The sequence below is a fragment of the Plasmopara halstedii genome (assembly GCF_900000015.1).
Source record: "Plasmopara halstedii genome assembly, contig: Scaffold_1583, whole genome shotgun sequence".
NCBI classification, from domain to species: Eukaryota; Oomycota; class Peronosporomycetes; order Peronosporales; family Peronosporaceae; genus Plasmopara; species Plasmopara halstedii.
Window position 1 is genome coordinate 113,543 of NW_020188494.1, and position 14,226 is coordinate 127,768.

The window sequence follows — 14,226 nt, forward strand, 5'->3', positions numbered from 1 at the left end:
TGCCCATCTCTTGACACACACCCTTGATACCAGGGTACGTGTAACCCCGTTACATTATACAGCTCGCAAATTGTCATGATCCATGCCGTTTGTGGTCGATCTCGGTCTGCCTTCTTCGTTTCTTAGACTACTGCGTCGAAATTTTCCTGCGCACTGAGTAAGGTGTTACTCGCCTTCTGTCGACGTAAAAGTCATGCTGAATCCGTCTTTATCATTTAAGTGACTATTCGTGAGAGCGCTCATTCTCGTTGCTGCTCGAATGCTTCTCCTCTCTGCTGGTTCTTCTTTGTCGTGTCATACTTCTTCGTCACCCCTGACAGCTTGGCGATCTCGAACTTCTTATGATCATAGCCATTGGCTACGTCCTGTTCGTGGACTTCTACTTCGAAGTCTGACTGCCGCATTTCTGGTTCTTTGAAGTCTTTACTTAGCCCTGCATCCTCTCTTTTATCTGTCACTTCAGACGAGCAAGAGGACGATAGGCTAGATGCGCTGCCAAATCCATCGGTTTGCTCTTCTCAGGGTCCTTCAAGGTCTTCATGCTAGCAGGTTCGTTGGAAAGATCGCAATAAAAAATCGTAGTGATTCAAGGGTTAGGCTGGGTACACCTCGATCTCTCAAACGCCGATAGATGTTACTGCTCTGACGGGGCTTTGTTTGGCGCGCTACTGATTCGAAAGTGCAAAGTCCAAGAGTAGTGATGTACTGACTTCGCAAACAAAAATTTGTGAGACACGCACTAATGTAATTTAGTACGTAGTTGTAAGAGGACGCTGCTCACAACAGTCCCTCAGACACAAGATACACGCTTTTGCGACGAGAAAGCGATTCCCGACGTGAAGGAAAAAGGATATACCCGACTTGGAGGGAGAAGGACTGTCCGAGGGACTTTACCGACTTGGAGGGAAAAATAACGACATAAGGGTTTGAAGTAAATTTGCAATTAAATTAAAATGAGCTTGAGCTACGAGCGAAATATTTTCAAATAAAATTTTGGGCTCCTATGAGCCTAATAAATACAATCGAGTCATTCATACATGATCTGTGGTGTACGGAGCTTGGACTTCAGAAAGCTTGGACTTCAAATTTTGTGAAGAGTATTTATTAGAAGTGCTTATGCCACCCACTACAAAAAACGAATCACGTAGGTCTTGTTGACACCAACAAAATTTTAGTAGGGACAGCATTAAGGTACACAGTAAATACATTCCAAATATCGTTTTATCAATATACAGTAGTATTTTATATTGGATAAATTATTTTTTATATCTTTGTATGCTTATCAATGCAAGGTGCCGTCATGGGAACACCAATTGAGTCTGCACAGTAAGGTTTGACTTACTAAACCCCTAGATAAACAAGGGAGGATACTGGAATCGGAGCGAGACGCACTGAGAGTAGAGTAATTCTGTCCCATGCATCAGCTGTGACGATGCACAATGCATTGAAATTGAGCGGATGTTATCACTACGAGTCTCTACAATGCATACGTGTGGTAATACTTTGTGAATGGCCATATCAGTGGCATCATATATACTTCAGCCTCTTGTTGGAGTATAACTGCTCTGGAGCAAGCGAACAACTGAATGTATCGGAGACGATTGCCGCGAATTTTTCCAGTGATTCAGGGATGGTCAAGCGGCCTAGAGTATTGGCTTGTATACATATCCACTCACTCAAACATATTCGTGTACGATGCATGATACGACTGTCACGATAGCTATGCCATAGCTCAAGCGTCAGAGAATCCTGACCACAGGTGACGAGCATCATACAAACTTCGGATGATCCGGCGTTGCTAAACTAGGCTTAGGATTTGCATCTTGCGACACATCACGGCTTGTTAAACTTGATTGCCGCTCAAGTCTTGAAGAGCTTCTGACTCTCCGCATCATTTCGGCAACGGTCGAACCTGTTGATTACTTACATTGATCGTTTTGAAAAAAATGCGCGATATTTCCAACTTAAGCAAAGCAACGTAATTCCCGCAAAGCATGATCACTGAGATCCGAGACGAAGTAAAGCTTTCACATATTTGCGCAACGACTAAGGACATCACGTTTGCTCATACACAAAGTAGCAAGTGTTATTACGACATGAAATATAATCGTTTAGAAACTTGGCGCAGAAAACAATTCGTCTTCTGACTAAAAGTTTTCAAAACAATAAATCCGCCGAACGTTCAGACAGTATCTTTCGATGCAGAGAAAGGAACCAGAGCATATTTTTTATTAGTTCAGAACGCCTACTACATGGAGTTTACAGGGTCGTCAGTGTGGCGCTCTCCAGCATCACTAGTGGCTGATACACAGCCTTTAAATGGCATTATCGCTGAACTAACTATTCAAGTGCATGTGGACTGACTTAACAGCCGCTGATCCAGCAGTAACGAATGCAAGAACTACTCAACGAATATTCGGAAGTGTTTCATGAACGCGTTATCACCCAGAAAAGATTGAGCTCAACCGAGAGAATTGGCTGAACTACAAAGATTCGTTCTGACTGTCGAGGGCTGAGCAAATGAAGACTGCGTCACTACTGCGAACGAAACAGGTGAAATTCGATCTGTACAAGAAGCCAGTGTGGCATGACAAATGAGCGTGATTTTCATAGCGCTTCAAAGCTGAAAACCTTTCCGGCAATATCACTTAATCAAGCCCAAGATTTTGTAGAGTGACAATGAACCAAGTCGAGTTTGCACGAAGCATGGCAAGTGGTAAGCATTTTGACCTTTGCAAGCGCAACAAATCAAACAAATTAACGGAAAGTCAATTGACGTGCTGACCATTTCGTTGACTTTTTGAAATCTTTGTCAACAAGCTAACGACTGAACAGTATAATTTTCAAAGAGAAAACTCAGCAAAGCGCACATCTTAGTCTTGTAGTTACAACGACTTTCCTAGCTTTCCAGTTTTCATATATGTTCTACTTCTTCATTTGATGCTAGAATTTTTTCTAGTGCCACCTCTAACTCGGCTTCAGCAGCGCCCCATTCTTGTGACAAACTTATCCTAATGGAATCCATCTCCTTAACGTCCACAGTCGAGTGACAATCTTCAAAGCAAGCTAATCCGCGAACAATCTCTGCAAGGTTTTGTGTGACAAGCTTAGCCAGCGCCATGTCGATCTTCGTTGAAGACTGGAAGCAAATATTGCCCACACTAGTATCCGGGTGATTTATAATGTCCAGCACATAAGCTCCGCCATCATGTGCTGCAATGCGTGACTCGTTTTCATGCACAAGCTGCTGGTCACGTTGATGCAGCTTTGCGTACACAATCGATAAATTGCGATGAGCTCGTGCGCGACCCAGTCGACAGTCGATCTCACTAGCTGAACACAATTGGAGATCACGGTAGTGACAGCTTAACGCACGATCGAAATTATGCTCGACAAGCGCCAAATTGCCGAGATTAGCATACACGCGAGCTTCGAGCTCTCGATCATTCTCGTCTTTCGCAAGTTGCAGCGCTTCTTGCTGGTGTTTAAGAGCTGATTCATAAGCATGTGCATCGAAAAGCAGCAAACCCAGTGCTTTAATGGCTCGAGCTTGCAAGCGTGAATCTTTGGCCTGTTTAGCCAACTCAAGCGCTCGTCGTTGAGCTGCAAAAGCGTATTTGATGCAAGTTGGTTTAAACTTACTATCTTGATAGCCAGAGGTGACCACAAGTTCACGTAAAGCCACCCCACGGTGATGATGTAGTAAGGATGTCAAGGCTAAGGTTGCTGAAGTGGTGTCCCGAGCATATTTGATAGCTTTCAGTGCTATCGCAAAGTGCTGAACTGCAGCCAACAGAGCAGGTGGATCTGCATACAACATGAATGATCCCAAAGTAACGTGCTTGGCTAATGTCTTGAGTTTTTCTACAGACGTGTTTGAAGGCCGAGATGCTGCTTCTAACTCGGTCAAGAAAAAATTGGCATCTACATCCTCGTCGGCTTCCATTTCCCATTGTACTGCTGAAGATAGAGAAATTTCAGGCTGCCTCAGTTTAGCCATTAGGTTTTCCGTGGAGGATGAACTTCGAAAAGCAGTCATCGAACTATCCATTGTTCTACGTCCATATAATGTGGTGGGTGCTGTAGAGATCCGAGTAAGAGTTCGAGTGGATTCTTCGTGATCAATTCGTTTTCGCGCAAAGTGTGAGCGAGGACGTACATCCGCACGAAGATTCATATAAAGTTCCTTATCCATTGCGCTTGGCACTCTTGATGTTATAATTTCTGACGATGAACGAGTTTTACTCATTGAGATTGCTGAGGGACATGACATTGCAGCCCCAATATCATGATTCTGTGAAGTTTTTCGACTTAATTCTATACGAAGTGCAACACGTCTAGAAGGGGGACGTTGTGAAAGTTTAGAAAATGATGAATGACTTTTGTTTAAAGGTGCCAACGTCGTCACTTCTTGCTGATTTGAAATTTTCTTGAATGTACTTGTAGCAATTTCTTTGGTCTGTTTGTTCATCGTCTGTGACTTGATCTTCAACAAATGATTTCGCAAAGAAGAGCGAGTGGAAATTCCGTATCCATCTCGTCTTGAATGACCTTCTACTTCTTTTCGTCGTTTTTGAGAAACTATCGTCAAAGTGTTTACTTGAACATGATGTTTCTGTTGTTCAGCGAAGAAATGAGGATATAACACTTTCACATCCATTCGAGGCCTACTACAATAACAGAAATATGAACATGGTTGTGATCGTGCTTACTAATTATTTATAAACTATTATAAATAAAATCATGTATTAATAAAGTATTCTGCTTAATAAATTTCAAAAAGATTAAAATACAAATATTTTTCATTAGCAACGTTTATATCAAATCTTATAATGAAATAGCCATACGATTCTGCATGTCGAACTACTTAGCGTCGACTTCAAATTGATGCACAGCTATCACCACAACTACAACTCACTAATCGCAATACAAAGTAGTTCAATCCAATCAAGTATTTCAAGCAGCCTTGTTAAAGTAATCAGCCGAGTCAAAAGCTTTTCGCTCTGCTAATTTTTGTTGCAATACCACATTCCGAGCTATTGCAGCAGGTGAAGGCGCTGAATTTTTATCCAGTCCGTAACGATCGCAAGTTGCCTGTGGAGAGCCATTGGTTCTCACCTGGTTTGCTTGACCATATCCTTTAATTCCAGCATATCGTGCAGCACGAGCGGCCATTGCAGCCTGAGCTGCATTCGCAATGACTTGATTTGCAGGTGAAGCAACACGACCACTTGGAGCTTCAGATAACTTAATATGTTTCACTTGATGGTCAATTGAGGCTTGAGAAGCCCCTAATGTACCATAACGGGCTGCTGTCGCTCCGAGGTCGGCACGACTGGCGCTGACATCAGCAGGCACATCAGTAGGTTGACCCTGTTTCTCCATCGCATAGTCTGCTGAGTCAAAACGTTTTCTTTCCTTTAATTTACGTCGAATGAGCACGTGAGCCGCCGACAATTTGCCATAATCAGAAGCTCCGGTATGTTGCGGCTCAAGATTCGTTGCATCATCTTCGTTCTGTTGCTTGTCCAACAAATCACGTCGATTAGGCTTCTTTCTACTCTCCAATGATCCGTATTTACTCGCACGACTAGGACTCATATTAGCAAACTGACGTCGACTTCCATTCGCTACCGACGTTGCGCATGGTGAGCTCACTGGCTCATTCACTCCACTCACGTCTTGCATGGGCGTATCCTCCATATGCTCAGTCGATTGTTGTCGCCCCTTGGCCATTTGATAATCTGCCGAATCAAATGTTGTTTTGCTCTGAAGTTTGCGTTGAATGAGCACATTTCGAGCTTCCTGAGCGCCTCCTAATGGTTCATTCATTGCCGCAGGAGTGTTACTTTGTATATTTCGAGTACTTTTCACACTGTCACCTTGCATAGCATTAAAAAATGCCGATTGACCAATTTGAGCTGGAGAATAAGGACGTTGACATGTATTCTCCTGGACAGGCAGAGCTTGAGTGGACATTTGATTCCGTGGTGAAGCCTGAGTAGTCTTCGTTGACTGAGACTGAGACTGATACCGACTGGCGGCACGAGCTGCTGCCTTTTTCATCGCATCGTCCGCCGAATCAAAGCGTTTTCGCTCGCGCAGTTTCTGATGCAGCAGCACATTACGTGCAGATAAAGCACCACCGTCTTCAGCCCCACGTGCGTTGGCAGGCGGGACTTGTGCCCCAATTTCCAAGTCCATGGCATTCCAAGCTGCGCGATTACTGCCATTAAGTCGTGCCATGCCTCGTGAAGACGATAGCATCGAGTTATCCTGTGTCTGGTATTGACGGTAATCCATTGGAGAGATACTTGCTGGTTTGTTTGGTTGAGCTCCTAGGGAGAAATGACCTCTTTACGATCCTTTCGCAGTGTGAGATCCAGCGAAGTTTGAGGATTCCGGGAAGATGTCCTAATTTTTGCACAGACTCTGGGGCATATGAAACGGCCCACTAATTTTCCGATTTACGCGGCTTTTTTCATTTCATGCCACTTTCGGATAGTCTAATTTTGGATAGTAGTGACGACACGTAGACTAAGAACAATTACCTCTGTACTTAACATGTAGCCATATAGAGAATAGAGTGTGACGACTTCGTATCTCCGCCCAACGCATGAATGTTAAGCGGTTTGGCTTGACGTGTCCCGTAAAAGAAAAACAACTTGGAAAAATAAGTTTGTGGTTTTTTTGTAATAAATGAGTATCCTAATTCTGAGGAGGGAAAGAGCGTAGTTGTGGTGCATCAATGCAGGATTTGTGTAGCTCGGCAACTGGGTAAATTGAAATACTAGAAATTTTAGGCCAAAAAAGATAATTTGGCGAAAACGACAAGATGAGACGGAAGTTACGCATCAAATTTCCACCCAAATAGACAAATGTGCTACAGGCTGCAAAGTATAAAGGTGATGACTATATTTTGCATATCTGTGTCGTCAAATTATTATCATTCATTTTGCAATGATGGTGAAAAGTTTCTTTAATTTTTGCTAGAATAGCGCAGCCATTCTAACAGAGGGAGAAGTTGAAGGGTTGAAGGCTTCATGTGTTCATGGAAGGGTTCTGGTAAGGCGCTTGATAGTGACATCTATCTTTCTGAAAGCATCCAGATCGTTCCTGTGCTCTGAGTTGGAGCTATACATGTCGCTAAAAACGCCGTTCGAATTTTCTGAAAGGTCACTGTGATCAGAACAAGAGTGGCTCGATAGGTATGGCGAACGGTGGAAATCCACGGGTTGCAAATATTAGCAGTTGTCTAGTCCTCAAGTCTTCTTTAATAGGATGCACTCAACCTCAAGTTATTCAGTTAGGCGTAAGCCAACAAACCTGTAGGTAGGATGTGATCGTAATATCCTACAGAAATTAATCTCTATAGTCAGTACCTTGAACATTTATATATTGTACTGGACTCGTAAATAGGTTTGATAGGTTTGCGGATGACGCCATGAGCCTACGTATGATCATAATGGTGAGATAGTCACGTTTACGAAACCTTATCATCCAAATTCCTGTAAAATTATAAGAGGCTTGTCCTATGACTTGACAAGCTTGAGCAAGTTGATGTTAAGTGCTTGTAGCTGCGCGACATGTTTACGATTCTTATACCAACAGCCAACGATAAGCTCTGACCTCGTGAGCGTCAGAAAACGCTTAAATATTAAGATATTGCACTAAATATCAAGTCTCTAACCAATCTGAACAATACTAACACACAATTATTTGATTTTACTATTTCGGTGCATTAAGTAGTTTAAAAAGTAGTTGTAGTTACCACGAAAATTCTCAGAACAATGCAAATTTATTTGTTATTTCTAAATTATAAATGTCACCATCAAATTCTGTATCCCCTCGTCTGAACTGATTTAAACGAACCAAGTACTACGAGGAGCGACGAGAACAATACATTTACTTCGACATCATCATCTTGACAAATTCCTCGTAATTGATCTGTCCGTCGCCATCGATGTCAGCTTCACGAATCATCTCGTCAACTTCTTCGTCTGTTAGCTTCTCCCCCAAGTTGGTCATGATGTGACGAAGTTCAGCAGCCGAAATAAAACCATTTCCGTCCTTGTCAAACACCTTGAACGCCTCCAAAATCTCCTCCTCCGAGTCAGTGTCCTTCATCTTACGAGCCATCATGGTAAGAAACTCAGGAAAGTCGATCGTACCATTACCGTCCGCATCAACTTCGTTAATCATGTCTTGTAACTCAGCTTCCGTAGGATTCTGACCCAACGAACGCATGACTGTGCCAAGCTCCTTGGTGGTAATAGTTCCATCGCCATCCTTGTCAAACAGCGAGAACGCTTCCTTGAATTCAGCAATTTGTTCTTCAGTTAGTTGATCAGCCATGATAAGTTTGAGGTTCTTGAGTACTTTAAAGAGAGTCAAGAAATGAGACTTGGAATGTACGTCGAGATTTATTTTTGAGATTACATTTGGCGCTGTGAGATTGGCTAAAATAAGGGTTTGCACCTGCATTTGCGAAGTTCACTTATGTTTTCTATAGTTCTGGACGACCAAGGATTGTACGACCAAAAGGGGTGGGGTCTGGAGAGCTGTGCGTACAAGAAAGTGTGACCCACATAAATAATAGAGCTGCAAATAATCTGTTTTTTTTTATTTTTAATGGATTTTATTCACATAATATGTACAGTAGCTGATATTATTGAAAGCTTAATCAATTCTTTAATTTTACTTACCGTAGTCAAGTACTATATTAGTCATATGACAATACGTTAGCAGTATTAGTAGAAGGCGAAATAGTAACAACTACTTTTAAGGAGATCAACAGTTTTACTTTGAACCGGCGGCAATAACGACAACCAACCGGACTGAATATTACAAAGAAAGAAGGTATGGGATAGTGGGGGACCAGTAAGTACAATAAAAATGCTGAAACGATAAGCTATAACCGACATTTTTAAATAGTTGTTAGAACCTGCATGTTTTTAGAGCATGTTATTGTTAAGATTTCGCAGTTTTTTGCTGCAGAGCATATGATAAGTTTAAGCTCATATATATCCTACGTTATCATTGGTAAACTCTCTCAGAGAGACCAATGGGTTGTACAGTTAAAACTTTGCCAATGAGTGTAACGGGGAACAGTACGTGCACTAGTGTATGCAGTCCGTAGCATTATGCCTATACAATTTTACGAGATTCACGTTACAATTATGTGTATTAATTGTATCAACCTAAGGAATCTGCACTAATGGAGTTATTGTACACCTGATATTTTAATACAATTTTGCAAAATGCAATATTGCACGAAATTTATTATCACATGTAGTAAAACAGATACTTCGTATCAGTTATAAAGGAATTAACCATAATTTTTTAACCCTATATAATAGCAGAGCAACCATGTAAATTCAGGCTCTCACTGCACTCTTTATTGGAGCGCACGAACGCAACCTCGTTTGTTACGGCAGATTATTTGAGTCAAAGCTACCCTCTATGCACGAAGCACAGTAGCTTGAATGCAAGTGGTGGGACTTGTTATGCATTCGGCGACCGATTCTAGGAGGGACTGTCGTCTGTGATCGGATGGACCACGAAGTATTTGATTCTTGGAACAAAGCAACCAAACATACTTAAAAAATTGTTGGTTCCCGAGTGAGTCAGAATAGTGGCCGTCCAGGGGAAAGATGCGGCGATCATTCATCTGGAGGCGGTTAACGACTTTGTGAATGCGCTGATATAACACCTGCAGAAGACCTACCGAAAGGTCGCTGATTCCAAGCATTCAGCCCTTTGGAGGTGGGAGAAAAAAGAACCTCTCGCTTTGAAGCAGAGAATTTGACATGGCTATGAATTCAGCCAAGCTCCAGATGGAGCAGCAGCATGTCGCACTTACGGTCTTCATGCAGCGACGCCACGCGCAAAATTGGACACTTGCGTTCAATACCTGAGCGAAAGAAGCAGATATAACGTAAAAGGCTTTGAGGCGATATATGTCGCGGGAGTGCGCAACGCCTAATCAGGTGTGACGGGTCCTTTCCAACTCCTTGTCCACCCGTCAAGGGAGGCAGAAACTAACAAACTATGTCTAAAACATTACATTCTTCTATAGCCACGATGGCGCAAGATCCTCACCCAGAGAATATTCACACTTTTGACATCACGATAGGTCTCTAAACGGGTGCAGCGCCCTTCAGCCTTTACTCTTTCAGGCAAAGGATGGATTTCATATTGATGCGTTCCACGAGGGTCGGATGGGATGCTGAGAGTGGAAGTTAATTTAACGCGTCTGAGGCGGTGGGCCTCAGGTGCAGCGGGGCTGCCGTAGTTCTTTCGCTTAATGGAAGCTTGGTTGAGGCCGGTGACCGTTGTTCTATACTTAGAGCCAGTATGAGTGTAGCGGATCGCAATCCACTTACTCAAAAAATCTAGCCGTAAATTAAGGCTAATTTACTCTTCAGCTTTATACGTAGACTGTATTTCTCAGTTTTACTTGCGGCAAAGGCGTCTATATCGAAATATATAGGTTTTCCTATATATAACGTAAAATCAGATTAAATGTATAGCTACTGGCTGTTCTAGTCACGTACTGACTTCTTGTCTAAATGTGGCCACGCCATTGTGTGGTCACGCCATTTTTTGTAAGTCACACCATCGTGTGATCACGCCATCTAGTATGACCTACATCCTTTCTACCAGGGCACGTGAAATTCCGTTACATCAGCCATGTTGAGAAGGAATAGAAAGGTCTTGGTAGCGAGCAGGTTTGTGCTATTCTCATCTGCTTCATCTGTTGTGACATAGATCAGGTGCGCCTTGCGTGGGAGCCCAACGAATTCCTTGCAAAAATTGCTGACTTTAATAAATACATGGGAACTTACTAGTAGAATACTACACTTGTTGTCGAGGCTGAGGCTCATAGCCTTGAAGTGTTGGTTGTTCATATTATCGCCTTAGTCATTGTTGAGACGTTGAGTATCGTGTCATAATGAACGACGTGCAACTGCCGAAAACAGTAGATATTATGCTGGGAAATTGAGATGCATAAAAATTATCCTCAAGGATGACGCGAATACTAATTGCTCTCTTTGAATGGGATAGCACAACGTCGTGGATGAGAAATCCTCGCGCGTGATTCTCCTGGTTCGGAAAGTACGTCATGAGAATGACTTGGTTTTCGTAACTACTTATCGCGTCATATGTTGATGCATGCATGTGCGCACATGCGAAGGACAACAAGCTTCACCCTCGTTGCATGCACCGGTGCCTTTGGCCAATTTATTGGTTCCGGGTGAAAGTCGGCATCACTTCGGATTTTTAATTATAGTGTACAAAAGACGCGTCCGGCAACACTGTCATCGTAGTCTTTGTAGACCGTCTGAGCACGATGGTAAATCTCACAGCTGCCAGTGGATCAACTTTTGTGTTATCAGCGAGGTTTGGCGAGATTTGCTCAATTCGCTATGCGCCAGGTGAGACCTGGCCATCCGCAAACAGTTGATACCTTAATCGTGGGATGAACGGTCTCCTGCGAGGCAATTTAAGGCAAAATACACGCGAATCATCAAGCGTTGTTTAATTACCTAAACATGCAGTCCCTGATATATGTGTGACTTAGCTGCGATGAATTTGCTTTTAGAACTCCGAAGAGAATGTGAACACATATTCAGTTATACGTAGTCTTGCTCAAGCCACATCATGATCCCGCTCTTACAAATCAGTCGGATGTGGATCGCCATATTGTAGACGAAGCAGCGTCTCTTTCATCTCGCGTTGCTGACTTACCGTCTGAGCTAGAGCAATACAATTCTGAGCCACTTGAGGTACGCAGTGCATTGACGGGGCTCAGAGAAAATGTCCAACATGTGATCCATCTAGGTCATGGATGGACGCGCACCGAGCCTCTTGGAGAAAGTCGAAATGCCACCGCAACGAAGAGAGTCTATGTAAGCCAGCTGTGGAAGGGTCATATTTCACCGATGCTGTTCGATGATGAAGGAGAGACTTATTATCACGTGAAGCGGTAGCAAGCCAGCGGGTGTCACACGGCTGTTACCAGTATCTGGTCGAGAGGATGACATACCACACTCTGAACAAGAATGATTTTATTAGTTTCCAACGTGAGCGTATGTCTCTACTTCATCAAGTTTGCAGTGGCGTGGTTGCCGCTAATGACATGGATCACAATCAATTATTTTCCGACCTTGTCTGAAATAAGATCTCTGATCGGTAACTGTTATAGCTTTCTCATAAAGATTTATGGGCGTTTCCAACGCGCCATGGATCTCTGGACAAGCTGCGCACTACGTGCCTGTAATCTGAGACGGACTCCCTGCTGCACAGATCAAGACGACATCCAGCTCTTTTTGAATGACTTATAGTTAAATTAGTGGGCTGAACTTATCAGTCTGTATATTCAAGAATTGCAACGGATTTGTACATTATAATTATAAACTTCAGCTCGTCAGAACTTGCTCTTTGAGGCGAAAAATCTATTTGTCAATGCGTTTACGCTTCCAGCTCAAGCATAGAGCAATTTGACAGCTCAAGGGTTACCCCCAGATCACCACTGCTCAGAATTACTGCCTGTGCCTTAGCAGTAGCGAGCGGAAAATTTTTAACGATCATTGAGTCGTACCTAGGCTAGTGAATGCTGGCAAAAATGTCGAAGCTTATCGCACATGTTTTTCGCACTGGATAAGAAAGCACAACGCCACCCGGCTTACAGCTGTATATCTTTGCTTTGGTGAAGAAGATGTCGAACTGAAAGGTCGTCAAAATCTTGTCTTTGAAAACACAAAGCACGATGTGGACGTCGAGGTGAAAATCACCAACTTACATTCTTGCTGTCAGTGGCCCTGCATATCTCCACGAAATAGCTGTTACAGCTACCTACCTGGTACCAATAGAGGCGGACTGCGCTGTTTAGTTGACAGTGCATTCCGTCAGCCAGCCCTACTTCTTCTCCTATTAGGGGTTGCGCAACGTCGTACGGAGGCCCGGCGCTAGTGCAACGTTGCTGAATTGGTATCACAAAATACTATCAGTTTTCAAAGTAATATTTTTTCCACCAACCGGTCTCAAGTACACCCACCCGCCTATACTCCGCATTACATAAACACGGTTCACTTCTTGCACATCCAATAGTGCCAGCAAAGGACAAACCTCCCGCAGATGGAATTCATGAGTATTTTCGATCATGACAGCCCATTGACTGTCTATGAAAGCCTCGTTGTGCGGTCGATTTGAGATTAGCCATGACATGGCTGTGCTGTTTAAGCAACACCATTATACTAATACTTTAAGGGGCGCAGAACAGATACGCGCCTTTAGAGCAAAAGGAAATTTAGCTTAAGTTGATTCTTAAAATTACGGAGCGCTTTATAGCAGTTTGACCTGAAAACGTGGAATCGTAGTATGCCATATCAAGCCCATGCAGAACACGGGGTATATTCCCATTATCTGCAAGATATTGAGAGTGTAACTCAGCTCTTTTTTTGCTACGGTTATAAACAGGCCGATGTAATTGTGTTTTCAGACACACCATGATTAAGTCAGGCTGTCCGCATTGAATAAAAATAAAAAACCAGTACCATGACAATTGCAATTTGCTTTTGCACATCATTGCTGTCAGCCATAATGTCATGCACTCGGCGTATGATGCTCCATCTTATCATGATGCATTTTCAAATTTGCTATTAAGTGTAGCCGAACTAACATCAGCAGGTTACTGCTACTCCCATACCGAGATGGAGCCTCTTCGTGGCTGTATTGAAGGAATACAGGAGTTAACCAACTTCTTACATAATATGAAATAAGGCATGTCTCAACTATGACTTCGCATGCTTTAGACTGATCATTTGCGCGCCGCACTGGGGGCTCACCCACGAGAATAAGCATTTACACGCGTTCTGTAGAATATATGTCGTCTTCTGGAAGCGAACAAAGCAGTAGTTGTCGTGGGTGTCCCTCCATAACGATTCTACTCTTCTATTCAAGGCAAAGCAATTAATGTCAGCGCCACAGTCTGCTCACACAAATGTATTGGAATAAATTCCCCACCACGCGCTTCAGGCGCTCCATCTCACCATCTTTCTGCGAGTGGTCAGTAATTTACGTGTTCAATCTGGCACCTGGCGCCTTGAACAAAAAACGCCTAAATATGGTTAGAAAGCACAAAGCTTGATCCGAAACAATCATCACAGACATGTCATGATGGTGGGAACTTGGCGGTAGATGTGTTTAGATGTATCCTCACCA

General features: G+C 43.0%; 6 protein-coding genes across 6 annotated transcripts; 1 reads left to right on the plus strand and 5 right to left on the minus strand.

Annotated features, from left to right (window-relative positions):
- Positions 1 to 239: 239 nt before the first annotated feature.
- Positions 240 to 541, minus strand: PHALS_01615 (uncharacterized protein; the record flags this gene model as incomplete). Its single annotated transcript, XM_024716040.1, has 2 exons — positions 240 to 451; positions 478 to 541. 2 exons carry the CDS (start codon positions 539 to 541, stop codon positions 240 to 242), a joined length of 276 nt encoding a protein of 91 aa, XP_024581678.1.
- Positions 542 to 1,277: 736 nt separating this feature from the next.
- Positions 1,278 to 2,910, minus strand: PHALS_14802 (uncharacterized protein). Its single transcript, XM_036407074.1, has one exon. It carries the CDS (start codon positions 1,771 to 1,773, stop codon positions 1,528 to 1,530), a length of 246 nt encoding a protein of 81 aa, XP_036263335.1. The 5' UTR covers positions 1,774 to 2,910; the 3' UTR covers positions 1,278 to 1,527.
- A 4-nt stretch (positions 2,911 to 2,914) lies between these two features.
- PHALS_01616 (Predicted G-alpha GTPase interaction protein, contains GoLoco domain) lies at positions 2,915 to 4,660 on the minus strand (the record flags this gene model as incomplete). Its single annotated transcript, XM_024716042.1, has 1 exon — positions 2,915 to 4,660. The coding sequence occupies one exon, from the start codon at positions 4,658 to 4,660 to the stop codon at positions 2,915 to 2,917; it is 1,746 nt and encodes a 581-aa protein (XP_024581680.1).
- A 296-nt stretch (positions 4,661 to 4,956) lies between these two features.
- PHALS_01617 (Endosulphine) lies at positions 4,957 to 6,303 on the minus strand (the record flags this gene model as incomplete). The annotated part of the gene is made up of 1 exon (XM_024716043.1): positions 4,957 to 6,303. One exon carries the CDS (start codon positions 6,301 to 6,303, stop codon positions 4,957 to 4,959), a length of 1,347 nt encoding a protein of 448 aa, XP_024581681.1.
- Positions 6,304 to 7,905: 1,602 nt separating this feature from the next.
- Positions 7,906 to 8,355, minus strand: PHALS_01618 (calmodulin; the record flags this gene model as incomplete). The annotated part of the gene is made up of 1 exon (XM_024716044.1): positions 7,906 to 8,355. One exon carries the CDS (start codon positions 8,353 to 8,355, stop codon positions 7,906 to 7,908), a length of 450 nt encoding a protein of 149 aa, XP_024581682.1.
- A 3,685-nt stretch (positions 8,356 to 12,040) lies between these two features.
- Positions 12,041 to 12,283, plus strand: PHALS_01619 (uncharacterized protein; the record flags this gene model as incomplete). Its single annotated transcript, XM_024716045.1, has 2 exons — positions 12,041 to 12,172; positions 12,209 to 12,283. 2 exons carry the CDS (start codon positions 12,041 to 12,043, stop codon positions 12,281 to 12,283), a joined length of 207 nt encoding a protein of 68 aa, XP_024581683.1.
- Between the last annotated feature and the right edge of the window lie 1,943 nt (positions 12,284 to 14,226).